At 48.2% G+C, this 23,513-nt stretch overlaps 1 protein-coding gene across 4 annotated transcripts; it reads right to left on the bottom strand.

Annotated features, from left to right (window-relative positions):
* On the bottom strand, positions 1-22,844 carry LOC116863256 (rab-like protein 2A). Of its 4 annotated transcripts, XM_032850745.1 has the most exons (9): positions 22,802-22,844; positions 21,149-21,384; positions 6,298-6,327; positions 5,122-5,201; positions 4,346-4,425; positions 1,302-1,413; positions 878-975; positions 462-545; positions 8-269 (listed from the first exon to the last, which is right to left on the bottom strand). In XM_032850745.1, the coding sequence occupies exons 2-9, from the start codon at positions 21,253-21,255 to the stop codon at positions 189-191; spliced, it is 672 nt and encodes a 223-aa protein (XP_032706636.1). In that variant the 5' UTR covers positions 21,256-21,384; positions 22,802-22,844; the 3' UTR covers positions 8-188. The 4 variants fall into 4 exon arrangements, with proteins under 4 accessions (XP_032706638.1, XP_032706634.1, XP_032706637.1 ...); XM_032850743.1 differs by lacking the exon at positions 22,802-22,844 and having other exon boundaries at positions 3-269; positions 878-972; XM_032850747.1 differs by lacking the exons at positions 4,346-4,425; positions 22,802-22,844 and having other exon boundaries at positions 1-269; positions 878-972; positions 21,149-21,233.
* Between the last annotated feature and the right edge of the window lie 669 nt (positions 22,845-23,513).

Raw genomic sequence — 23,513 nt, 5'->3', positions numbered from 1 at the left:
CTGTGGAAGGGTCAGGAGTTATGGGCCATGGCAGGCGGGGAGGCAAACGGAATGGGTGGGCTTGCAGGAGGCAGAGGGGACGGCCGGCAAGAATTTTTCAATTCCTAGCTGCACGGGGTGCTGATGGGAGGGTATTCCGAAGGACACCCCCACCAAAGTCCACGAGGAGCGAGGCGTCCGTCTTTGACTCAGGAAGGGGAGGGGCTCTCAGTGTTGCCACGCTGCGCTTGGTCTTGCACTTCCTCCTCCTTCTGCTCCAAATCAAAGTTCTGTGGACAAGGCTGCAGGTGAGGCCTGGCCCTATGTCTTCCCCGGGGGGGCGGGGTGTCTGACTCTTCCGGGGGAGCGTGCATGATGAGTGCGCATTTCCCGAAGGGCCGGCAGGAGCCGCTCTACTGAATTTCATTCTGCAACCCTCTGCAGAGAAGCTTGATCCCGTCTAACACTTCCCCCTGACCTACCTCAAGCTCCTGCAAAACCTCGTCCATGAAGTCCTGGGAGTTGTGTTTGTAAGACACAGCTAATCGAATCGCGTCATTGAAGAGCTGGGGGCAGGTGGCGGCGGCAGGAAGGAAGACATGGCAGTGGGTCCCAGTGCCCTGTCCCCATCATATGTCCACACAACACTCCACCCCTAAAGTCAGCAAGTTCACCCCTCGATTCACCTCCCGATCAATGTACTTTTTCTGCCAAGCCCAGGCCCATCATCTCCCCTACTGTCAGAACAAACCATGACCCATTCCTATCCCCACTCACTCTGGATCGCCCACTCACGGCCCCTGCAGCAACACCTGTCCTCTCCACCATCCCTTCTCTTCGCAGCTTCCCTGGTCCCTTAAGTACTTGGCCTTCCCTAACCTCTGCAACCCACCGTTACCTTCACGACATTGGTACCATCAGCAGCTGAGACAAAATACAGGGGAAGAGAGAACTTCCTGGCAAAATTGAAGCTCTTTTGGGTCATCTTTACGTCTGCTGTAAAGAGAAGGTAGGACATTGGCCTGTCTGTTAGGGGAAAGGGAGAGGTCGCCGGATACCATTCCAGAAAGTGGGACAGGGAGGGGCAATCAGAGGACATGTCCTAGAAAAAGTTCATTTAACAGGGATCTACGTCCTGGAAAGAGGAAAGATTGGCTCAGTTGGGATCTCTACTAGATAGAGACTGATGGAGAGCAAACAAGGGCTGTATTTTGGGAAGGAGGACAGATCACTGAAGGTTCACTGCCCCAGGAATGGAGGAGGAAATGTGTGGTGGTGGGTCCCCCATGGACGTGGACACCCAGATGCAGGGATGGCCCCACCATCAATTTTATTGGCCACCACGATGCATGGGATCTCTGGCCTGAACTCCCGAAGCTCTGTGTACCAGGTGCTCAGGTTCTTGTACGTTACTTTCCTCTGCACGTCGAACACCTGCAGTGAACAGGACGGAAAATAGCTCAGGCCATCGGGGTCTGTGCACCACCCCCGACACACACCAGCCGCTGAGCGGCCCGGGCCCGCCCTTCCCAGGGAAGCCCCCAGAACCTCTCGATCCAAAAGGTGCCTTTAAAATGTTTACTCCTTTTCTGTCATCTTGCCATCGGTGTATCTATTATCTAGGGTGTATCACTGTACGAATCAATATAGTCTGTTGCAAACTCTAAATCTTTTGTTTCTTGGTCTATGACTGGTATGACTCAAACTTTGTCTTCAGATTCCTTATGCGGGGCACCTGGGTGGCTCAGTTGGTTGGGTGTCCGACTCTTGGTTTTGGCTCAGGTCATGATCTTTGGCTCGTGAGACTGAGCCCCACGTCGGGCTCCATGCTTCGCGGGGGGGTCCGCTTGAGATTCTCCTCCTCTTCCTCTGCCCTTCCCCTCTCCACTGCCTGCACATGCTCTTTCTAAAATAACTAAATGAATCTTTAAAAAAAAATTCCTTTGTAATAACTTTAAATGCCTCCAAGATTTCCCATGGTTACTATCAGTGTACTTTTAAAAGATTATTATTTTTATTTACTTTTTTTTTTTAAATAAGGATTTTATTTTTTTGAGAGTGAGTGAGACAGTGCAAGCAGGGGGAAGGGGAGAGGGAAAGAGAAATTCAGGCAGACTCCTTGCTGAGCACAAGCCTGACATGGGGCTCAATCCCATGACCCTGAGATCGTGACTTGAGCTGAAATCAACAGTCAGATGCTCAACTGACTGAGCCACCCAGGCACCCACTATCGATGTACTTTTAATTTTGAAACTTTTGTTTAATCTCTTGTTCCTTTTGTATCTTAAACCTTTTAAAAGTAATTTTTATCTATTCTTGTTATTTGAAGGTGGTTGACATCTTTATTACTTTGGAAGTGGGGGGCAGGCGCTCAGGAGCTCTTGGTGGGGCAGCGGGCTTCCTTGTCCCCACCACGGGCGTCGGGGTGCTCAGGATGGTGCCGATTCCGCAAGCAGCAGTCACGTGCCCATCGGGCTGGTCCCTGTTCTTGCAGGTCACGTGCCTGATGCTGCGGAGGGCGGCCCTGACCTTCCGGATGGTGGTCCTTCCGCACGCGGGAGGTGGCAGGTTTTCACTGGCCGGATCTGCACGTCAGGACCACCTGTACACTTCTGCCTGCGGCCGCTGGCTCAGGCCCACAGTCTGGAGGCGAATCGGATGCTTGAAGGGAAGGAGCTGCTCGGCCTCAAGGCTCCGGGTCTGTGTGTTCCGGTTGATGGGGAAGCTGGAGCCGTTCTGTGACCACCCGCTGCAGGGGGTGGGGTGCACAGCGCAGTGGTCCCTCTCGCTGCACTGGCCGGAGCCGGAGCGACTATCTTTTATTATTGTGTGGCTTGTAATTTGATTAGCATTTTACAGTGGATAGTTTTTACCTATTTTAAAATAGCAACATGCACAAGCGCGGCAGAATCGCTCTAAGGGCAGGGGAGGCCAGGGGTCCTGACGTGCTTGGAACGACTCCCGCAGGGACGGGGCCCTCAAACCCCTGGCCAGAGCTCCTTAAAGGCCAGCCTCCTGCTTTCAGGCCCACATGGCCCCAGCACAGGGGTGGATCCAGAACAGCCCGGGGACTTGCTGGAATGGCTGCTCTCCCTTCATGGGAGTAAATGCGCCTCACCCAGCACAGGGGCCGCTCTGCATGGCAGGGGGCTTGGGGCGGCAGGTGTCGCAGCTGAGGCAGCAGGGGGTCCGCCTGGGAGGCCCTTCCACAGTACACCTAGGCCCCATATCAACAAATGACAACGTTGTCTTGAATCCCTAATAAAGACTTCTTATAAATCACACTTGTAATGAGTTTTCCGCAATCTGCTTCACACCAGCCTGCCTCCCACGATCACCATCAGTCACCTTTCGTCCAGGTCTGATCTTGTTTTGAGAGCTGAGGAACAGTTGGCGGGGCCGAGGAGCAGCCCCGTCCAGTCTCTGAGTGGAGCTCCCGCTGGGACTATCGGATCCCACATAGTCACTGCAAGGCGAGCACTTTCTACCTGCCAGGCCCCACGCAGCAGACAGCTGCACTGAAAGGCATGAAGGAATGCCGGCAGGACAGACGGCCCCAGGCGTCAGAGGAGGGTCCAAATGGAGCCGATGGAGAGGTGTCCGAGGTGGGGTGGGTGTTCCTCCCAGAGAGAGAGTGGAGTTAAGCGCAGAGCTCCAAACGCCAGTGCAGAAGTGGGACAGACATGGCTGGGCTCTCCCCTCCTGCTTCTCCAGGGTCAGAGGCATTGACCATGTGAGCCTCCAGGTGGGACTGCTGGCCTGCGCTGCCCCCCGTGCTGTACCCAGTCGCCTTCTCGTTCTGTCCTCTTACAGGTACTAATATTACAATTTGGAAATTGTCAAGAGATTTTGTGTTAAGGGATAAGGGAGCTGGAGAATGGAGCCAGGGCTCTGGGCAGGGGGCCCTACGCACACAGGCTTGTACAGCTCTCCCGCACTTCTTTAGCTCTCCCTCAGGTCCTCGTATGGGAGTTTTTACCCTGCGGCCATGGGGAGCCCCCGAAGACTGGGTTTTAGACAGCACAGAGGAGAGGGGCTCGTTTGGGAGCAGGACCAGGTGATGGGGCCGAGGGGACCTTGGAAGCCTGTTGGAACAGGTGGCTCCCACCAGGGAAGGACTTTCCTTGCCTCTTAGATGCCAAGCCCAATGCAGAGGCCCTGGAGGTGCTCCACCCCTGGATGGGGGTCCCTCATCCAGCCCCACTTGAAGAGAAGCTCACCTGGGCATGTTCTCACTCTGGAACCTCCCCAGGCTGCCCTGATCCCCTCTCTCCCAGTACCCAGCCTTAGTGAGGCGGGCTCAGCACTGCTGGGTCACCCTGCAAGCTTCACAGAGCCTTTGTCCACTGCCCGGTGGGTCTCATACCATGATGCAGGCGTGGGCCTTGTGGTAGTAGGAGGCGTGCATACTCTGGAACCGCTCCTGGCCTGCCGTGTCCCAAAAGTCTGCAACAGGAACACAACTCTATCTGGTACGGCTGGAGGGCAGAGAGACCCGGACACACAGAGCATCTCTGCGCAGATCTGTGTGTGCAGGGACACAACACGTGGGACGACAGGGAGGAACAAAGTCCGCAGAGCTCACACGTGTGCGTCATCAGGACACGATGCACCTGGGGGTGCCACGGAAGGTCTGTGTACGTGTGTGTGCATGGCAGTGAGTAAGAGGGAAACATGTGGCCAGGCCAGGAGGAAGGAGCATGCAGACAGGAAGTCCTGAAAGGGAGAAAGCAGGTTTCCCCGTTCTCCCACCCCCAAGATGCAGAGCCCTTCAAGGTCGAACTACGCTGACTTCCCATGTGTGCTGGCCACCGATGGTAGACACAGCCAGGCAGGATGCGTGGCCTAGCCAAGCAGGAGGCGGTGACGTCACAGAAAGTCAAAACCTTTTGTGGAAGGTAATACTCAGACCACAACTGTTATTTCTTTCCACTGGTTGATTAGAATACCAGGTCAGAGAGCTGGACCGAGGCCTTGTGCACCTCCTCCCCTGTTGCCTGGGCTCCAGGATCCCAGGCTCCTTCCTACCACCCCTGCTCTCTGCTGAGGGTCTCACTTCCTTCCTGCCTCTCTCCCATGGACTTCTCTCCCCTCCCCTCTCCTCTCCCTCAAGAGTCCATGGCCTGGCCTGGTGCTGCTTACCCACAAGGACTGTCTTGCCATCCACTGTGGCTGTGTGCTTGTACAGGGTCAGGGCGTACGTGGACAGCTGCTGCGGCCGACTGCATTCAGGTTAAGGAACAGAGATGAACAAAAGGCAGGCAGGGAAGGTGCTTGGGGTGGGGGCACTGGAAGATGAAACTGGCCCTCTCCTTTTCTTTCTGGAGTTCTTCATATTTTAAACTGAATGAATGTTGCAGACAGAGGATCAGCTTCAAACATCATGGGCACAAACTCCCTGGGAAGGCGAGGGGCAGGCGACGCTGGGGTGTGTCCTGGCTGTCTAAGTACCGGGGACAACACAGAGTGGAATTTTACAGAGAAGCCGTCACCAACAGTATCATGTAGGCTGCCCTAGTTCCTTATGGATGGGGCTCCAACAGGCCCAAGAGGAGACCCAGACTTAGGCAGCATGTGACCATTCCAGGAAAAAAGCCTCCAGAAGCCAGACAGCTGACAAGCTGTTTATGAACGGCCTGTGTGTGAAACCCTGACAAAATCCTGGGGAATGAGACTTCCCGAAGCTGCGAGGGGCGGGGCGGTTTAACCAGGAAGCCGGAGCAGCGGGCGGGCGGGTGCGAAGGGGCACGTGGTATGAGGTGAAGCGAGATCTACTCAGACTCCTGGGGGTGGGGGGGGGGCAGGACCCAGGGCAGGGAGGAGGGTCACTCCAGGGTTCTTTCCTGCCACGGTTCTCCGTAGATCCACCCGGGAAGCTTTTTAAAACCATCCTGGCTGCCAGGGAGTGTCTCCCTCCAAACCCAGTGCGGACAATCCACGGGAGTAGGGCGCAGGTCCTGTTTTACAAAGTTCATTCCCACCAGAGAAGTGTGAAATGTCAGCCCAAGTTTTGAGGTCGGAGAGGCTACCAGGGCTCATGAGGAGGAGGAGGTGGAGTTTGAATCCAGGTACAAAAGCTGGAGCTACAGCCATCCTACTCTCTTCCTGATAGAAAGCAAATGCAGACGTCAGGAAGCTCCAAAGTACGCAGCGCCCATCCTGTGCGGGCCGCGGGCGAGACGCGAGCATGGACGGACCCCGGGCACTCACTCGCCTACCTCTCCCTGGACCTCAGCAGCTAAGTGGCGCACAGTGAGGCTGAGGGGGCAGGAGGGGGAAGGGTCACGGGACAAGGGCTCCGCACACCTTGAAGGATACAATCCATCCATGAGAAACCTCTCCATGAGTCTGCAAGGACAGTGCGCAAGGTGGTCAGGCACACGCTCCAAGCCCCCTCCTCCGTGCCCCAAGGCATCACCCCATCCAGGCTGACAACGTAGGGCCACCTGTGGCTCCCCTCCCCCATTCACTCCACAGCCACGGAGCTGCCTTTTAGGACAATGCCCAGGAACTGCCCACGTACCCTCTTCCTGGCTCCCCTTAAGGCCCTGGCCCCCTTTAGCTGTAACACCCATCCAGCACCCACAGCTGCTTTGCCTGAGGGCAGGGACTCCACCTTCCAGGGCAGACACAGCCAGACAGGACGCACACTTGTAATGACCACCAACAACTGGTCACTACTATGAGCTGAAGAAACAGAGACCTGTCTTTGGAGCTTTGCCATGTGTCTACACTGTAGAAGTCTGTGTGAACCATAAACTCAATAAATCTAAAAGTGAGTTTCTTTAACCCACTAACCCTGTCCCTGCCCCTGAATTATCCAGTTAGTGGCATCACCCCATTCTCCAAGCCTGGAACATGGAATCAGAATTAACACCCCTCATAATAAAACAGCCGACGTCATACACGTGTGTACGGAAGTACACGTGCGGCTCCTGGACCACCGTCTCCGCATCTGCGCGGTGCTGACAAACACTCTTACCCCTGCTTCTTCATGCGAAACTGATGCCAGGGAGGCTGGCCTTTCACCCGAAAACCATTTCCCTAACGTTCTGCAGGTCCTTCAGGGCTTCGCTCAAATGTCACCTGAGCAATGACACCCTCCCTGATGATTTTATTTGTGACAGGCAAGGTCTAGCTCTCCTTGTACTCTATCTCTGCCCTGAGCGTAATCACAACAGAGACAGTCAGTATTTTACTTACTGACAGTCTATTTCTCTCAACTAGAATGGGAGACCCATGAAAGAAATTTATGAAATTTTAGTTGATTGCTGCATACCCAGTGCCTAGGACAAAAAACATTTGGAATACAGCCACCATGCAAACACCACAGGAGAAACAGTAGCCTGCGTGGAGAGCTTAGACTCCCACTCTTTGAGGACATAATGAGGTGCCTCAACAACATTACCAAGATGCACTGGGGTCAAAGAAGGCCAAACAGGGAGCTAGAACTTTCCACCCTGCCAGAGGGCGATGAGACCCCTGCCCCCACTGCATGGGGCCCCCGGAGACCACAGTGTTGCCTCTGCCCCTTCTGCTGAAGCAATGCCACAGGAAGCCAGACAAAACAGAAGGGTTGAATAAGATCCAGAGTCTCATAACAGGATATTCAAAATGTCTAAGTATCAACTAAAAATCATTTACTGTTTAGAATCAGGAAGATCTTAAAATGAATGAAAAAAGACGATCAATAGAAGTTTTTTTTTTTTTTTTTAAGATTTTATTTATTCATTTGAGAGAGAGAGAGAGAGAGTGAGAAAGCATGAGAGGGAGAGGTCAAAGGGAGAAGCAGACTCCCTATGGAGCTGGGAGCCTGATATGGGACTTGATCCCAGGACTCTGGGATCATGACCTGAGCCGAAGGCAGTCGTTTCACCAACTGAGCCCCCTAGGTGTCGTCAGTAGAAGTTTTAAAAGCCGCTGTCATAAGCAAACGAGTACGGGGCACCTGGGTGGCGCAGCTGGTTACGTGGCCGACTCTTGGTTTCGGCTCGGGCTGTGATCTCAGGGTCGTGACATCAAGCCCCGCACTGGGCTCTGTGCTCAGCGCAAATCTGCTTGGAGTTTCTCTCTTGCTCTCTCTGCCCCCCCACCCCCCACTGTGAGCACGCGTGCTCTCTAATAAATAAATAAATCTTAAAAAAAATGAACAACTACAATGTGCTTGAAAAAAATGAAGATACAAAAAGTTTAAAAAATGGGCCAATTCATAAAAGCACAAATAAACAAAACTAACCTAATAATAAACAGATCATTTGAATAGTCCTAGAACTATAAATCTCTAAGCCCAGATAGTTTTAGGGTAGATTTCTACCAAACACTGTAAGAATTAATATCAATTTTGTACAACCTCCACCAGAGAAGTGGAGGCAATTTGTTTTAGGAAGTCAGTTTATCCCAGTATCAAACGATAGTACAGAAAAACAACTCTATAGACCAAGATCTTTCATGAATATAGACACACAGCATTAACAAAATATTAGCACATAGAACTTGGGAATGCGCAACAAGAAGATGTACACCATGACCAAGTATGATTTATTTCAGGGGTGCAAGGCTAGGTCAGTACTTGAAAGTCAATCAATGTCTTCTCCCGCAGTAACTGGCTAAAGAAGAAAAGTCACAGGGTCATGTCGATCGATGGGGAAAATACATCTGAAAAATATGATGCCTGTTCATGATAAAGCAGACAAAGAAAGAAACAAGAACAGAGGGGAACTAGTACACTGAAAAGTGTAAAATACCGGTGAAAAATATTAAGGAAGATCTGAATAAATGGAGAGACATACCATGTTAATAGACTGGAAAACTCAATATAAACATGATGTCGATTCTCCCAAAAGTGATATACAGGTTTAATGCAATGTCCACTAAAATTTTAGCAAGAGGTTTTACAGGTATTATCAAGATTATGAACAATTTATGTAGACAGGCAACACAGCTTTAAAAAAGCTAAAACAAACTTGAAAAAGAATAAAGTGGGAAGAATCATTCTAACCAATCTTAAGACTTACTATGGCTCCCTTAGTCAAGACTGTGTGGTGCTGGTGGAGGGACAGACACATAGATGAATGGAACAAAAGAAAGAATCCAGAAATAGCCTCACAGAAGTAGAGCCAACTGATTTTTAGCAAAGGTGCGAAAGCGATTCGATGGAGGAATAACAGCCTCTTCAACGAGTGATGCCAACTGAGTATCTGTAAGGAAAAAACAAACCTTCACCCTAAACCCTCACACCTTAAACAAAAGGTAGTTCAAAACTGATCACAGACTTAAGTATAAAATGTAAAAATATAAAACTTTTAGAAGAAAACATAGGAAAAAGATCCTTTGAAGTCAGGGCTTGGTGAAGATCAAAGTCCATGACTCTGGTAAACCAAAAGCATGACCCATAAAACAAACAAGTGGCAAACAGACTTCATGAGAAGTGAAACCTTCTGCTTTATGAGGAAGCCTGTAATAAGACAGCGGGAAGACAAGCCCTAGATGGGAAGGACATGTCTGCGAATAGCAGATTCAACAAAGACCGGTTTCTGGGAAAATAAAGAATTACCAAAACTCTATAGTTAAAAAAAAAAACAAAAAACAACCCAATAAGAAAATGTCCAGAAGACATGAAGAGACGTTTAACCAAAGAGGAATGTACAGACGCTCTAGAAAACAAATCAGTTTCTTTTTTTCTTTTTTAAAAGATTTTATTTATTTATTGGACAGAGAGAGACAGGAAGAAGAGAGGGAAGACAAGCAGAGGGAGTGGGAAAGGGAGAAGCAGGCCTTCCGTAGAGCAAGGAGCCTGATGCAGGGGTTGATCCCAGGAACCTGGGATCATGACCTGAGCCGAAGGCAGACACTTAACGACTGAGCCATCCAGGCGCCCCTGGATTGAGTTTCTTAACAAATGAAACATATACTCACTGTATGATCAACCCACAAAATTAAAACTCATGTCTATGCAAAAACCCACACACATGTTCAGAGCAGTTTCATGTGTAATAGCCAAGACCCAGAATCAACTGAAATGCCACTTAACAGGTGACTGGAACAGTCTAGAAGACCATACTGTGGCCATCTACACTATGGAATGCTACTCAGCAACAAAAAGGAACAAAGTATTGATAGTGCAACAACCTGGATGGGTATTAAGGGCACTGCTCTGTGGAGTGGAGAAGGTCACGGATTGTGTAATTGTACTTATACAATGTTGCCAGGAGAACAGGATTATAGAGATGGAGAAAAGATTGGTGGTTACAGGGGTTAGTGGTGGTGGGAAGTGAGGTGGGGTGGGGTGACTAAAATGGGTAGCATGACTGAAGTTTGGTATCTTCTTTAAGGGAAAAAAAGCAAACAAAAACCGCACAGACAGGGAGAAGATATATGCAATGCCAACAACGACAAGAATATAAAGAAAATATAAATGGCTGTTACGAGAACACACAAACAACCTGTGTACTAAGAATATGAAGAGATGAACAGGTAACAGATCTATGAAAAGATGCTCAATGTTTAAATTCAGTGATTTGATCATTTTAATACAGACTGGCAAATTTCAGGAAGTCATAGTATACGGAATGTTGGGGATTTTGTAGAGCGACAGAAACTCTTACACTGTGCTGGCAGCAGTGTAAATGTGACAGAACTGTTTTGGAGAGCCATTTGGGTATCTTAAAGTTTGAACTAGCCCTAAAACTAGGCCATTTCCCCCCAGGCCAAAGTGTACCCAAGATGGTAGGTGTGAAAATATTCACCTCAGTATTGGGTTTAATATCATAAATCATAAAAAATTAATATCATAAAAATGATAACATCATAAATGTTCTGTTGTGAATAGACAAATAATTTTAGCACAAACTAGTTAAAACAAATTTACTGAGTGCTTACCACTGGCCAGACACTATGCCAGGTGCCGTGACACCGGGCAAACCAGATGGAGATCCCCGTGTTCACAGAGCGTACACTGGAGCAGATGAAGACAGACAACAAGGAAGCCCTCAAAACAGACTCAGCCACATGTGTAGCCCCTGCATTTAGAACAAAGGCGTCACTGTGACTCGGTGGGGTTGAGAACTGTTTCATCAATTAGTGGTGTCCAAGCGGCTGAATATCTGTCGGGAAAAACAAATCTTCAGGCTGTTTAATGCAATGGTGGAGCAGGAAGTACAGGGGGTCAGCCCCCAACTGATCTATCCAGTAAACTGGAAGAATGGATCAGAATCAACCATTTCTGAACTCTGGAACCTGCCTGGACACAGCACACGGGAGGGCATATGTAAAAGCAGATGCTGAGCCCAGCTGGAAGAGCAGCACAGACCAAGCAGTGGCCACCAGCCACTCCTTAGGCCGGCTGCACTGACCTCATGATCTGTGCTGCAAGGGTCAGGCTAGCGTTGCCCTCAAAAAGTCTGGGTGGCAGATTTTGCACAGTTAGGTCTTAGCTCTCTCAGGCTGCAGGGTTCCCTTGCTGGCATCTGCCAGAGATTTCAAGGGCCAGGAATACCTTTGCTTTTCTTTCTTTTTTTGGAGCCAGAAACATAAGGAAATCTTGTCAGGTCACTGTGGTTGGACCACAGATAACAGAACATCATCACAGATATCACAGATAACATCAGTGACCACACACAACAAGGAATGCACACTTTGCAAAAATAGTTTGGAAAAGTTATAAATAGATAAACCTAGTCCCAAACAAGCAGAAATCAGCAATCCCTGAGAAGTGGGAGGACCTGATTTCTAAAGTTACCATACTAAAATACTCAGAATGCCTAATTCTCTTAAAAAAAATACCAAAGCAAACAAAGAAATGAGAATATATGGGCTATTCTCACAAAAAAAGAATTGGACAGAAATAATCCCAGAAGAAACAGACACCGGAATTATCTTAAATGTACTCAAAGAAATAAAGGAATTCATGGATGAAGAATTAAAGTAAATCAGGAAATGATATATGAACAAAATGAGAATATTAATAAAGAGATAGAAATTATGAAAAGGAACCCAACAACACTTCTGGAACTGGAAAGCACATTAATTATAATGAAGAAACCAAACCAAACCAAACCCTCACTAGAGGGTTTTCAACAACATACTTGAGCGGAAGAAAGAATCAGCAAACTTGAAATAAGGCAATTGAAATTACCCATTTGGAGAAGCAAGAGAAAAAAAAAAAAAAGAAAGAATGAAAAGAAACAGGGCCTAAGGAAGGTGTGGGACAATATAAATCATACTAGTATATACATCATAAAGAAAAGAGAGATTTGAAAAAATAATGCCTACTAATTTCCCAAACTTAGGGTATCTGGATGGCTCAGTCAATTGAGCATCCAGTTCTTGATTTCAGCTCAGGTCATGATCTCAGAGTTATGAGATCGAGCCCTGCATCAGGCTCTGTGCTCAGTGTGGAGTCGGCTGTCCCTCTCCTCCCCGCTCTGCCCATTTCCCCGCTCCCCGCCCCCCACATGCACACAGGCTTTCTCTCAAATAAATAAATCTTAAAAAAAAACCCAAAAAAAACAAAACCAACTTCCCAAACTTGATGTCTGCACACATCATGACATGAGTACACACACCTAGCAAACAATAAACTCCAAGCAGGATAAAGCCAGAGACCCACACTGAGACGCATCACAGGCAAACTGTTGAAACCTAAAGCTACAATCCTCAGTAAGACAAACAGCCACTTTCTCCTCAGACACCCCTAAAGTCAGAAGGCAGTGGGATGATATATTTAAAAAGCTGTCAACCAGGATTTCTACATCCAGCAAATGATCCTTCAAGAATGAAGTTAAGACATTCCCAGATAAACATAGTTGACAATGTTCATTACCAGTGGACCTGCCCTATAAGAAATGCTAAAGTGAGTCTCTTTTAGGTTAAAATGAAAGGATATTAGATGGTAATTTGAAGCTGAATGAAAAAATAAAGATCTTCAGTAAAGGTAGCTACACAGGTACAAATAAAAGCCAGTACTCTTGTACTTTTGGTTTGTAATTCCCCTTTCTCCTGCATGACTTAAAAAGCAAACACACAAAGCAGTAATTATAAATCTATGTTCACAAGCACTTAATGTATGAAGACGCAGTCTGTGCCGAGACAAGACAGAGGTGTGGGGCAGAGCTCTCTGGGTGCGAGTGTGCTGTTACAACAACCCCGTATTACGCAAACAGGCTGTTGTAAGTCTAAGACTGTAGCTGTAATCTCTAAGATAACCACTAGGAAACAATTAAAGAATTACATAAAACATGAAGAAGAGAACAAAAATAGCACACTTCAAAAAATCAGAAAACAAATAGGCAGCAGTGAAGTAATGACGAAAAAAAGACAGAAAAACAAAGAGCTAAATGGCAGAAATAAGCCCTTCTTTACTGATAATTATTGTTGTTTCAAATGTCAGTGGATAAAATTCTCCCATTACAAGTGAGAGACGGGCAAAATACATCATAGCACTTGATCCACTCACGAGCTGCTGTGACGGCCTCCCTGGAGACACAATGTCACAAAAAACCTGAAAATAAGAGAGCGAGATAATCCATGCAAACAGTGTCCAAAAGGAGCTGGAGCAGCTCTGCTTATTCAGGCAAAATAAACTTTCAGTCACAAGTCAGGAGAGAAAGGAGGATAGTACACAGTGATAAAAGTTTCAATCTAGCAAGATTGAAAAAAAAAAACAAAACTATAAACATATATGCACCTGAAACAGAGTCCCAGAAGAAAGGAAGTAAACACTGACCTTGCTGAGATTTCCAACCCCACCGTCAGTAACGGGTAGAACCAGAGACAGACCAACAGGGAAGCCAAGGACGTGCACAACACTACAGCCAGCGGGACCTACGCTAAGTACAGAGAACGCTGCACCCGACGGCAGCAGAGGACACGCTCTACTCAACTGAACATAGGTGAGACCATAAAGCAAGTCTTAATAAAGTTAAGAAAGACTGAGATCATACAAAGTATCTTTTCCAATAAAATGGAGTGACACCAGAAATACATAACAGAAGGAAAACCAGAACATTCGCAACTGTATGTTAATTAAACAACACAATATTAAACAACCAATGGGTCAAAGACAAAATTACAAGGACAATTAGAAGATGCCTTGAGATGAATGAAAATGAAAACACAACAAACCAGAACTTAAGGATGAAACCAAAGACGTGCCAAAAGCAAATATTATAGCTATGAGCAAATACCTTAAACATGAAGAAATATCTCAAATCAACAACTGATATGTACATCTTAAGGTCCTACACAGAAAAGAGCGAACTAAGCACGAGCTTGCTAGAGGGAGGCAGTAATGAAGACTTTAGTGGAGATGAACAAAATGAGGATAGGAAGACAAGGGAGAACATCAGTGAGATAAAAAATTAGCTCTCTGAAAAGATCAACAAATCAACAAGCCTTAGGCAGGCCGAGGGCAGAGAGAGAAGACACAAATGATCCAAATCAGAACTGAGACTGTGCACACTCATGTCCATTCTGCAGAAACAAAGCGCATTGTAAAAGGGCACCGTGAACAAGGGCGTGCCGACCGACTGGACGATCTAGAGGAAGCGCACACACCCCCCGTGAACGCGAAGCCCCCCAGCGGGCTGGAGACGTAGAAGGAAGTATGAACAGACCAACGCCAAGTAAGGGGCAATGAATAACGTCCCATAAAGAAAAGCCCAGGACTGGGTTGCTTCCCTGGAGAGTTCTACCAAGCATTTAATGAACTAACGCTAATACTTGTCAAACTTGTCCAAAAAATTGAAGAGGAGAGAACATTTCCTAATCCTTTCCATGAAGCCAACATTACCCCGATTCCAAAGGCAGACAACGCCCTACAAGAAAACTGTATCTCCAAATATAGATGTCAAAATCCTCAACACAATAATAGCAAACCAAATTCACATTAAGAGGCCTATATACCATGACCAAGGGAGATTTCTCTTGGAATTTAAGGGTGGTTCAATTTAAGAAAACTAATCAAGTGTATTATATTAATAGACCGAAAGGAAAACCCCACATATTTATCTCAATAAATGCACAAAAAGCATTTGACAAAATCCATACCATCCCATGACAAAAACACTCGATGAACTAGCAACAGAAGGTAATTTCCTCAAAAGGATAAAGGCCATATATAAAAAAACACAATCAACCTCATACTCAGTTGTGAAAGAATGAAAGCCTGGCCCTCAGGTGCCTGACAAGCATGACAATCCCGCTCACACCGAGTCTGGATGTTCCGATAAGAACCCGAGCCTAGGATGCCCACCCCAAGCTCCCACGTCGCTTTTCCCTGGCACGTTTTAAAATAATCACTTAGGGGGCGTGCCTGGTTGGCTCAGTCAGTAGAGCATGTGACTCTTACTCTCAGGATCGTGAGTTCAAGCCCTATGCTGGGCATGAAGTCTACTTAAAGAAATAAGTAAATTTAAAAAATATAATAAATAACCACTTAGATTTGAGCATGCAAATAGTGTGACCCGGAAGGGAGGACGGCTCTTCCCTTGGCTCATTTCACTCCCACTTCTGAGACTTGTATGTGATGAATCTTGGGACTTGACTTCCTTTGTGTGGGTATACGGAGAGTGCCCTCAGTCAAAACAACCCCAGGGTTTTCACTTCCCCAAAGTGGGTGCTCAGATGCTGAGGGGACTACCTGCTGACCCTTATGTCCCTCATTCATCAGGGACCTGTATACTCTTAACTCAGTGCGTCAGCTACAAGAAGCCCTCAACGTAAGCACCTGGGCAAGAAAAGCAAACAGAAGGCATCCAAATTGGAAAGATGGAAGTAAAATTATTTCTCTTCAAAGATAACATAATTTTATACACAGAAAACGAGAGAATCCACAAAAAAGTAACAGAGGTAATAAATTCAGCAAAGTTGCAAGATATAAAATCCACACACAAAACTAAACTGTACATCTATGCACTGGCAACGAGCAACATGAAAGGGAATCTAACCAAGAAGACGTAACACTTGTACAGTAAAACTAAAAGACACTGAATAGGACTTAAATAAGTGGGAAGACACTGTTCATGGGTTTGAAGGCTTACTGTTGCGAGGTAGATAACTCAACCCAAAGCAATGCACGGATTCCATGCAATCCCTATCTGAATCCCAAGACATTTTTGCAGAAATAAAAGAACACATCTCAAAATTCGTATGGAACTTCAAGGGATCCCAAGTACCCAAAATTATTTTGTGAAAGAATAACAAACTTGAGGAACTCCCATTTCCCTGAGGTCAAGACTTTATTCAAAGCTATAATAATCAAAACAGTATGGTATTGGCATAAATATGGACGTACAGACCACAGCTCAGAAAGAAACCCTCACATATATGGTCAATTAATTTCTGACAAGGGTGCCGAAGACCATTCAATGGGAAGAAATAATGCTGGGAAAACTGGATGTTTCCCTGCCGACGAATGAAGGTGGGCCCCTTCCCTCATACCAATATACAAAAGTTAACATGAAATGGATCAAAGACCTAAACTTTAAGAGCTGAATCTATAAAACTTTTAGAAGAAAATATAGGATCAAATCTTCATGATTCTCCCATAAGAACAGATATATAGACCAATGGAACAGAATAGAGAGCCCAGAAATGAGCCCAGAAATAAGCCCACATGTATACGGCCAAATATTTGACTATGGAACCAAGAACACACAATGGAAAAAGGATGGTCTCTTCAATAAATGGTGCTAAGAAAACTAGAAATCCACATACAAAAGAATGAAATTGGATCTCTGTCTTATACCATTCACCAAAAATTAACTCAAAATGAGTTAAAGACTTTTTTCTTTTCTTTTCCTTTTTTAAAGATTTTATTTATTTCTTTGACAGAGAGAGACACGGTGAGAGAGGGAGCACAGGCAGGGGGAGTGGGAGAGGGAGAAGCAGGCCTCCCGCTGAGCAGGGAGCCCAATGCGGGATTTGATCCCAGGACCGTGGGATCACGACCTGAGCCAAAGGCAGATGCTCAGTGACTGAGCCACCCAGGTGCCCCAAGACTTTTTTCAAACTGTGAAATGATCACCAAGATAAGCCTAGTTAACATCCATCAGCACACATAGCTACAGAATTTTTTCTTGTGATGAGAGCTTCCAGATTGCAGTACAGTGTTCCCGACTATAGTCACCAGGTTCATACATCACATCCCTAGGACTTATTTATTTTAAACTGGAAGCTTGTGCCTTGTGACCTCCTTCCCCAACGCCTACCCACCACCTCTGGCAGCCACCAATCTGTTGTATCTATGAGCTTGCGTCTTTTTTTTTTTTTTTTAATAAGATTCCACATATATGTGAGATCATACAGTATTCACCTTTCTCTGACTTATTTCACTAGAACAACGCCCTCAAGACCCAGCCATGCTGTTGCAAGATTTTCTTCTTTCTAAAGGGATGAGTCCTATTCCATGGCACAGAGGAATAGGAGGTGTTGGTCAAAGGGTACACTTGTAGTTATAAGACAGGCAAGTTCTGATGATTCGGTGCCCAGCGTGGTGACCACAATGAACAATACTGTGTCATGTACTTGCAAGCTGCTAAGAGAGTAACTCTTCAGGGCTTTTATCACACACCAAAACAAGAAAACTCTGTGAGGCGATGGATGTGCCAGCAAACCTCACTGTGGCGATCACTTCGCAATACACACGTATGTGAAATCATCATGTCGTACACCACCGCAATCTCAGATATTATATCTCAAACATTTTCTTTAACTAACTTTTTAACAGTTCAACTTATTAAAATTAAGTGTTTATGTTCATCAAAATACACCAGTAAGAGTAAAAAGCTGCAGACTGGAAGAAGGTTCAGAATGTCTGAAGATATTCCCACAAGTCTATAATAAAAAGACAAACAAACAATCCAATAAAAATGAGCACCTGTCTTAAAGAGACATTTCACAAAGGAGGATTTCCAATGACCAATGTGCACCAGTAAGTGAGAAGGTGCTCCTCAGAATTAGTCATCATCTTAGAAAGTCTTAAATATAATCTCTATGAAAAATCAGCCTTGATAAATGTGCGGTCAAAATGTCTCCTTACTACTTTTTTCCCTGCTTGATCTATTGATGATTGAGAGGAACACCTATTCTGAACTTGGTCAGCCATCCAGTTAAAAAATTATTCAGACTTGGTCACTCCTCTGCTTAAACCATCCCATATTTTTCCATTTCTTTCCATTCAAAGCCTCCTCAGATCCCAAGCCCCACCCCGACTCCTCTCCCGTTGCCTTCCTGCTGCTCTCTCTGTTCCAGCCACTAGCCAGTCCCTCTACCTGAAACGTTCCTCCCCACACATGGCTTGTTCCCTTGCCTTCTTCAGACCTTGGCTCAGATGTCACCTTCACAAACGGGCCTGCCCTAACCACTGTCCTGAGGTGACAACTGCACTTTCCCCCACATATTAAGGGCTACTCTATATCTGTCTATAAATTGAATACACTATAGTCATGATTTTATATTTCTAAGATTTAAAACTGTAGCTTCCCTTGCAGAAGGATGGTAGATTCTGTTTACAACTGAACAGAAACAGCATCCGTATTATAAAGAAAATGCACCAGCGTCTTACACAGAAGCAGGAATCCCTTCCAGGGCCATCAGGGCCACCAGAGGCGCAGGGGCCCAGAGACAGAGCCGAGTCTAGACCTGCTTTGAGACACCACATGCTCATGATGCGGAGGACAGCAGAGCTTGAGAGACTTGGCTCATCACAGTGGGCAGTGAACAAGTGACTGTCCCTACACTCCTGTCCCAGAAGCTTGTGAAGTATCACAGTGGCCAGACCGCTCTCAGGAGGCCCCTTCCACCAGGCATCCAGCCCGTTCCCTCCTGGCCTCAGGGGAACAAGGCAGGTGACAGGGGTCAGACTGTGCAGTTTCTGCTCACTAATCTCCCCTATTTGACTCCAGTCTGTGCTCACACCATGTGACCCTAGAAGGTGTGCATCTCTGCCCTCTTTGCATAATGGTGGACGGTGCTCAAGGGGGAAAATGACATCCTATCACCCGAAAAAGGCAATGCGTCTGGAGCTAACCATTCTGTTTGTGAACAAGGATTTGTATTTACTCATTTTCTTCATCAGGTCAAACTAGTGGCAGATGTGAAGATAAAACTAAGACCCACTGAAGACCTACCATGTGTCAAACCTTGGGCTAGTCACTTAGAAAGCACTGTGAGGAAAGCCTTGTTACTCTTCTCCCACCAAAAATGGAGGCCAGAAGCTTCAGTGGTTGAGTCAGGGGCAAACCATGTCTGCAGCTAACCTCTCTTAAAGAGTGGAGAAGGAAAGGCCACATTTGTTATTAGATGGAGGGAGCATCTGGCTCCAAAGAAATCCTAAAGAAAGGTAAAGCCCAAGGGGCACCTGGGTGGCTCAGTTGGTGAAGCATCTGTCTTCAGCTCAGGTCATGATCCCAGGACCCTGGGATCGAGTCCTGCATGGGGCTCCCTGCTCAGCGGGGAGCCTGCTTCTCCCTCTGCCTCTCCCCTGCTTGTGCTTTCTTTCTCTCAAATAAATAAAAAATCTTCTAAAAAAACCACATACGCACAAAAGAAAGGCAAGGCCCAAAATAGCCTGAAGCACCCCTGTCCCCAAGGGGAAGATGACTCCTTGAGCTGCAGAAGGAGAAGCTACAGTGGGAGCATGGATTCCTCTCAGGACTGGTCAGCAATGCCCTGAGCATACAGAAAACATGAAGAAAATGTTTGGAGGACTGGCAGGGTCTCCAAGTGACATGGTTGTAAGTGCGCACACAGAGACGGGCTCTTCCTGATCACCAAGAGCAGGGTCTGACCCTGGTAGTACTCAGCACTTGTAGAGTTAAGGCCTCTTAAAGTGGACCCAGGCTAGACAACCATGAGCTGGCCAGGTCAGAGCTTGTTAGGGGAGAACATCTTGCAGTAGTAGCCGACTCAGGAAGGGGGTATGTGCAGGCGTGAAGGCAGTGAGAGAGCTAGGTCATGAGGTCCACAGAGGCTGAGGGGCCAGAAACACAGATACAAAGAAGTGGAATCAAGAGGCATGAACGTGCTGCGTGAGAAAGGAGAGCCCCTCAGAGAAGCCGGGTCTTCCAGACCCCCTCAGAGAAGCCACATCTTCCAGACGCTGTGGCTGTAGAGGCCAATGTTGCGTCCTCCTGGAAGTCCTGCTGATCTCCTGGACTCCTACTTTTTGTTGTCCTAAGTGAGGCTTGTAAGAAACCAGCACTGAACCTGGAGCTGGGCAGTGCTGAAGCAGGCAGGCCACCTTTGGCCTCACACTGAGCTATGCTCTCTGAAGCCCTCGCCCGCTCTTCATCTTCCTGCCATTTCTGCTCCCTGTTTGCTGGGAAACACTACACTTGGCTGGCACATAGTGGGTGTTCCTTACTGTGCAATCTCCCCAAACTACAACACTCACCCTCATTTTCATTGTACGCACACATTGCTGAGGATGGTCAAAGCGACAGTGGAACCCTAACCCAGATGAGCACTGTGTGCACACGGGGTGGGGTGGAGAGAGTGTGAACCCACAAAGACGGCCTCAGACCCCACAAAGCCCCTGGAGCCAACAATGAAGCTTGGAGACAAGGCACATCTGGAGCAACAGGAGACAGGACTCAAGATGTCTGGTCTACCCTCCTGCGGTGAAGGCAGAAAGGGACATGTAGGATCTGCCAGCACTGCAGAGCCCCCCTCAACCTTCCAGGTGTGGAGCCCCAAACTGTGCACATGGGCAGTGGGGTCAGTTAAGAGTCAGCCAATCTCCAGGCTGACCACAGTCAGTCCTCATTTCCTTCCATTCTGCTTCATCTTGGGGAGCTCCTCCAAGAAGGCATCTGCACCACCTCTAATCAATCTGTCATTGGTCTCCATTCCCACTTGCAGACTCTGCCCACACAGAACATGCAGGGTCCCTTAGCTATCACCGCCTCATCCTGCACTGCTACAGTAGTCTCCTGGGTAACCCGTCCCATATCTGCTGCCCAGGCTCCTGGAGAGAGCTCTATTTACTCAGTCCTTATGACTTGCTCCCCCTTCTCCAACACACACAGCTGCTATGATCCCCCTTGTTCCCCGCCACACACCTAGGTTCCAGCCAAGACTACTCCCTTATCAACCCTGTAGAAGTCATGCTCCTCTGTGCCAGCCCGACCTGCTGTGGGCCTGGTCCTTCTTCCCTCATCTCCCAACATACTTGGACTTGCCCACAGCGCTGTCCCCTAGGCAGATGATCTTCACGTTTTCATCAGCATCATATTTGTCTTGGTTGAGCTCACAGGGTTTGGCTTTGTCACTGGCCATTGGCTCCTGGCTGTTCAGCCTCGGGGAGGTAAGTGGGTGTGGAGACTTGTCGTTGTCTGGGAAGATCAAGAGGAGACTACTGTTAAAGAGATGAGAAGTTTCCTCAACCAAATCTACATTTTCTTCTTCCTGGACAGGAGAGAGAAGCTGATGAGATAAAGGGCCAAGGACACATGTCCATCCTTCTCTATTCACTACCAACCTGGGTGCCACTTGCTGAACTGTGGAGGTGTACTCTTGTCCCTATCCAAATCCTCTTTGGGTGGTTTACTCTGTGTCATGTCTTTACTGTAGCTCTCTGGTCAGGGCCACACCTCCCACTCCCACCTGGAAAGACTATTTCACAAGTTGCACATGAGCAAACTTTCTCACCGGTAAAACTGGACCAACCCCCCCCCAAAAAAATACAAAAACCCAATCACTGTGAGACAGAGACAGTGCTCTGCAGGCCTAAGCTCTTACCACTGAATGACAGATTACACAGCCAAAAACATCTAATGTGCATTCCTGATCACCTACCTCAAGCCTCCACCTCCCCTTCATTTTTCATCCTGCTGCAATCAATAGCTCCTCTTTCTCTCTCAGTGTGGGCATTCTCCAGACCCTCTTTTCTAGGGTTACTTCAGTCTCTGCTAGTTTTAAGTATCTCCTAACTATGGATGGCGCCAGACCTGTACCTCCACTGAGACTGCTTCCCTTGGCGGCAGACTCAGGCAGCTGTCCACCAGACTTGGACTAGGAGGTTCTGCCACACAGGGACAAATAACATGTAAAAAAACCAAATACTTAATTCTTGCCCACCCAAACATCAGTCCTTACATTCCTCCTCTGTCCAAGACATCACGCAATGCCAACACCTAGGTGTGACATCACCTCTAGCTCTGTTCTTCTCTCCTCACTGCCAAAGACAACTTTTCACCCTGTACTAAGAGTGTGCAATACACAGATTCTGAGCCAGTGAGGCACACAGAAATGATGCCTTCAGGCTCCCACTGAGCAGGCACCATTCGCAGACCTTGTGCTGGGTTCAGAGGAAAGGACACGATGCTGGCCGAGCCTACTGCGGCAAGAGCTAGGACCGCGTGTGCGCACCGTCGGGGTGGGAAATGCAAGCAGGACCCTGGCTGTACCACCGCTCAGGCAGGGACTGAGCCCGGTTTACCCAGGTGCCCTCACCTGGGAAGTGACATGCTTGGTGAGCATAGCGAGGGGCTGTCCCTTCCACGACCCCCCGGAGCAGAGTGACCTGTTCCAAAGCCAAACCCAGACCTATAACTCCAGGCTCCACGATCTTCAACGGCTGTCTCTGTCCTCGCCGCCGCCCCCCCCCCCCCGCCGGCACCGCTGCGGGAACCCACTGACCCGTCCTTCTCCCGCCCAGGGCCCAAATACGGCGGATCCTGAGGCTGGGCCGTCACCTGCTGGAAACGAGGTACGACCCCGGACTCCCCAGGTGGCCAGCTGTTCCCCAGTGGGCGCCCTTCTCCCGACCCCGCCCCGACCCCATCCCAGCCCGGCTCCGCCCCGATCTCGCCTCGGACCCCACCCGCCAGCCCGGTCTCCCCTCTGCGCGGTTCGCCGCTTCCGCCTCGCTCCGCGTCTTCGCAGCTGCTACGCAACCGCGCGAGGACCCGGAGCAGGGCTGCCCGGCCCGAGGCCTGAAGGACCCCCCTTCGCTGCGCGGGCTGGCTAGCGCGGTGCCGGGACGGAGCGCGGCAGGTGCGCGCGCTTGCGCCGGGCGGTCCGGCATGCGGAGAGTGCGTGGCGGGCCTCCCGCCAGGCTGCCGCGCAAGGGGGGCGCGCGTCGATGCGGCTGGGTTGTGTTTTCCTTGTTGGCGTGGAAATTTGTGGCAAAGTTGTGTGGGGCTTTTTTGTTTCTTTACCAAATATTTAGAAATCCTGTACTGGCCTCAATTTTCAGTGGCTTTACGAAGCAGATCAAAAAGTATACCTGAGGGGCGCCCGGGGGGCTCAGTCGGTGAAGCGTCTGCCTTCGGCTCCGGTCCTGGTCCCGGGGTCCTGAGATCGAGCCCCGCATCCGGCCCCTGCTCCGCGGGGAGTCTGCTTCTCCCTCTCCCATTCCCCCTGCTTGTGCTCCCTCTCTCGCTGTCTCTCTCCGTCCAATGAATAAACAAAACCTTAAAAAAAGAGTAAACATGAAAAGTGTAAAAACAAACTTGCATTTGGTTTGTTTGAATCACTTGCTGCTGATTATGTCCTCATCAAGGACGTGCAAGTCCTGGGCTGCCTTACTTTGT

This window comes from Lontra canadensis, unplaced genomic scaffold (genome assembly GCF_010015895.1).
Source record: "Lontra canadensis isolate GAN:19392208 unplaced genomic scaffold, GSC_riverotter_1.0 scaffold780, whole genome shotgun sequence".
In the NCBI taxonomy this organism is placed as follows: Eukaryota; Metazoa; Chordata; class Mammalia; order Carnivora; family Mustelidae; genus Lontra; species Lontra canadensis.
The sequence above is the reverse complement of the archived record's forward strand: the minus strand, read 5'-3'. Positions and strand labels throughout refer to the sequence as shown.

What these genes read in the sequence shown, in the direction of transcription:
- LOC116863256 (XM_032850745.1), bottom strand. Translation starts at nt 21,255, where the DNA reads ATGGCCAGTGACAAAGCCAAACCCTGTGAGCTCAACCAAGACAAATAT. An exon ending in GGTGGCCAATAAAATTGATG is followed by an intron (nt 976 to 1,301) that starts GTGGGGCCATCC and finishes TTCTCTTTACAG; the next exon opens with CAGACGTAAAGATGACCCAA. An exon ending in AGGTTTTGCAGGAGCTTGAG is followed by an intron (nt 270 to 461) that starts GTAGGTCAGGGG and finishes CCTTGTCCACAG; the next exon opens with AACTTTGATTTGGAGCAGAA.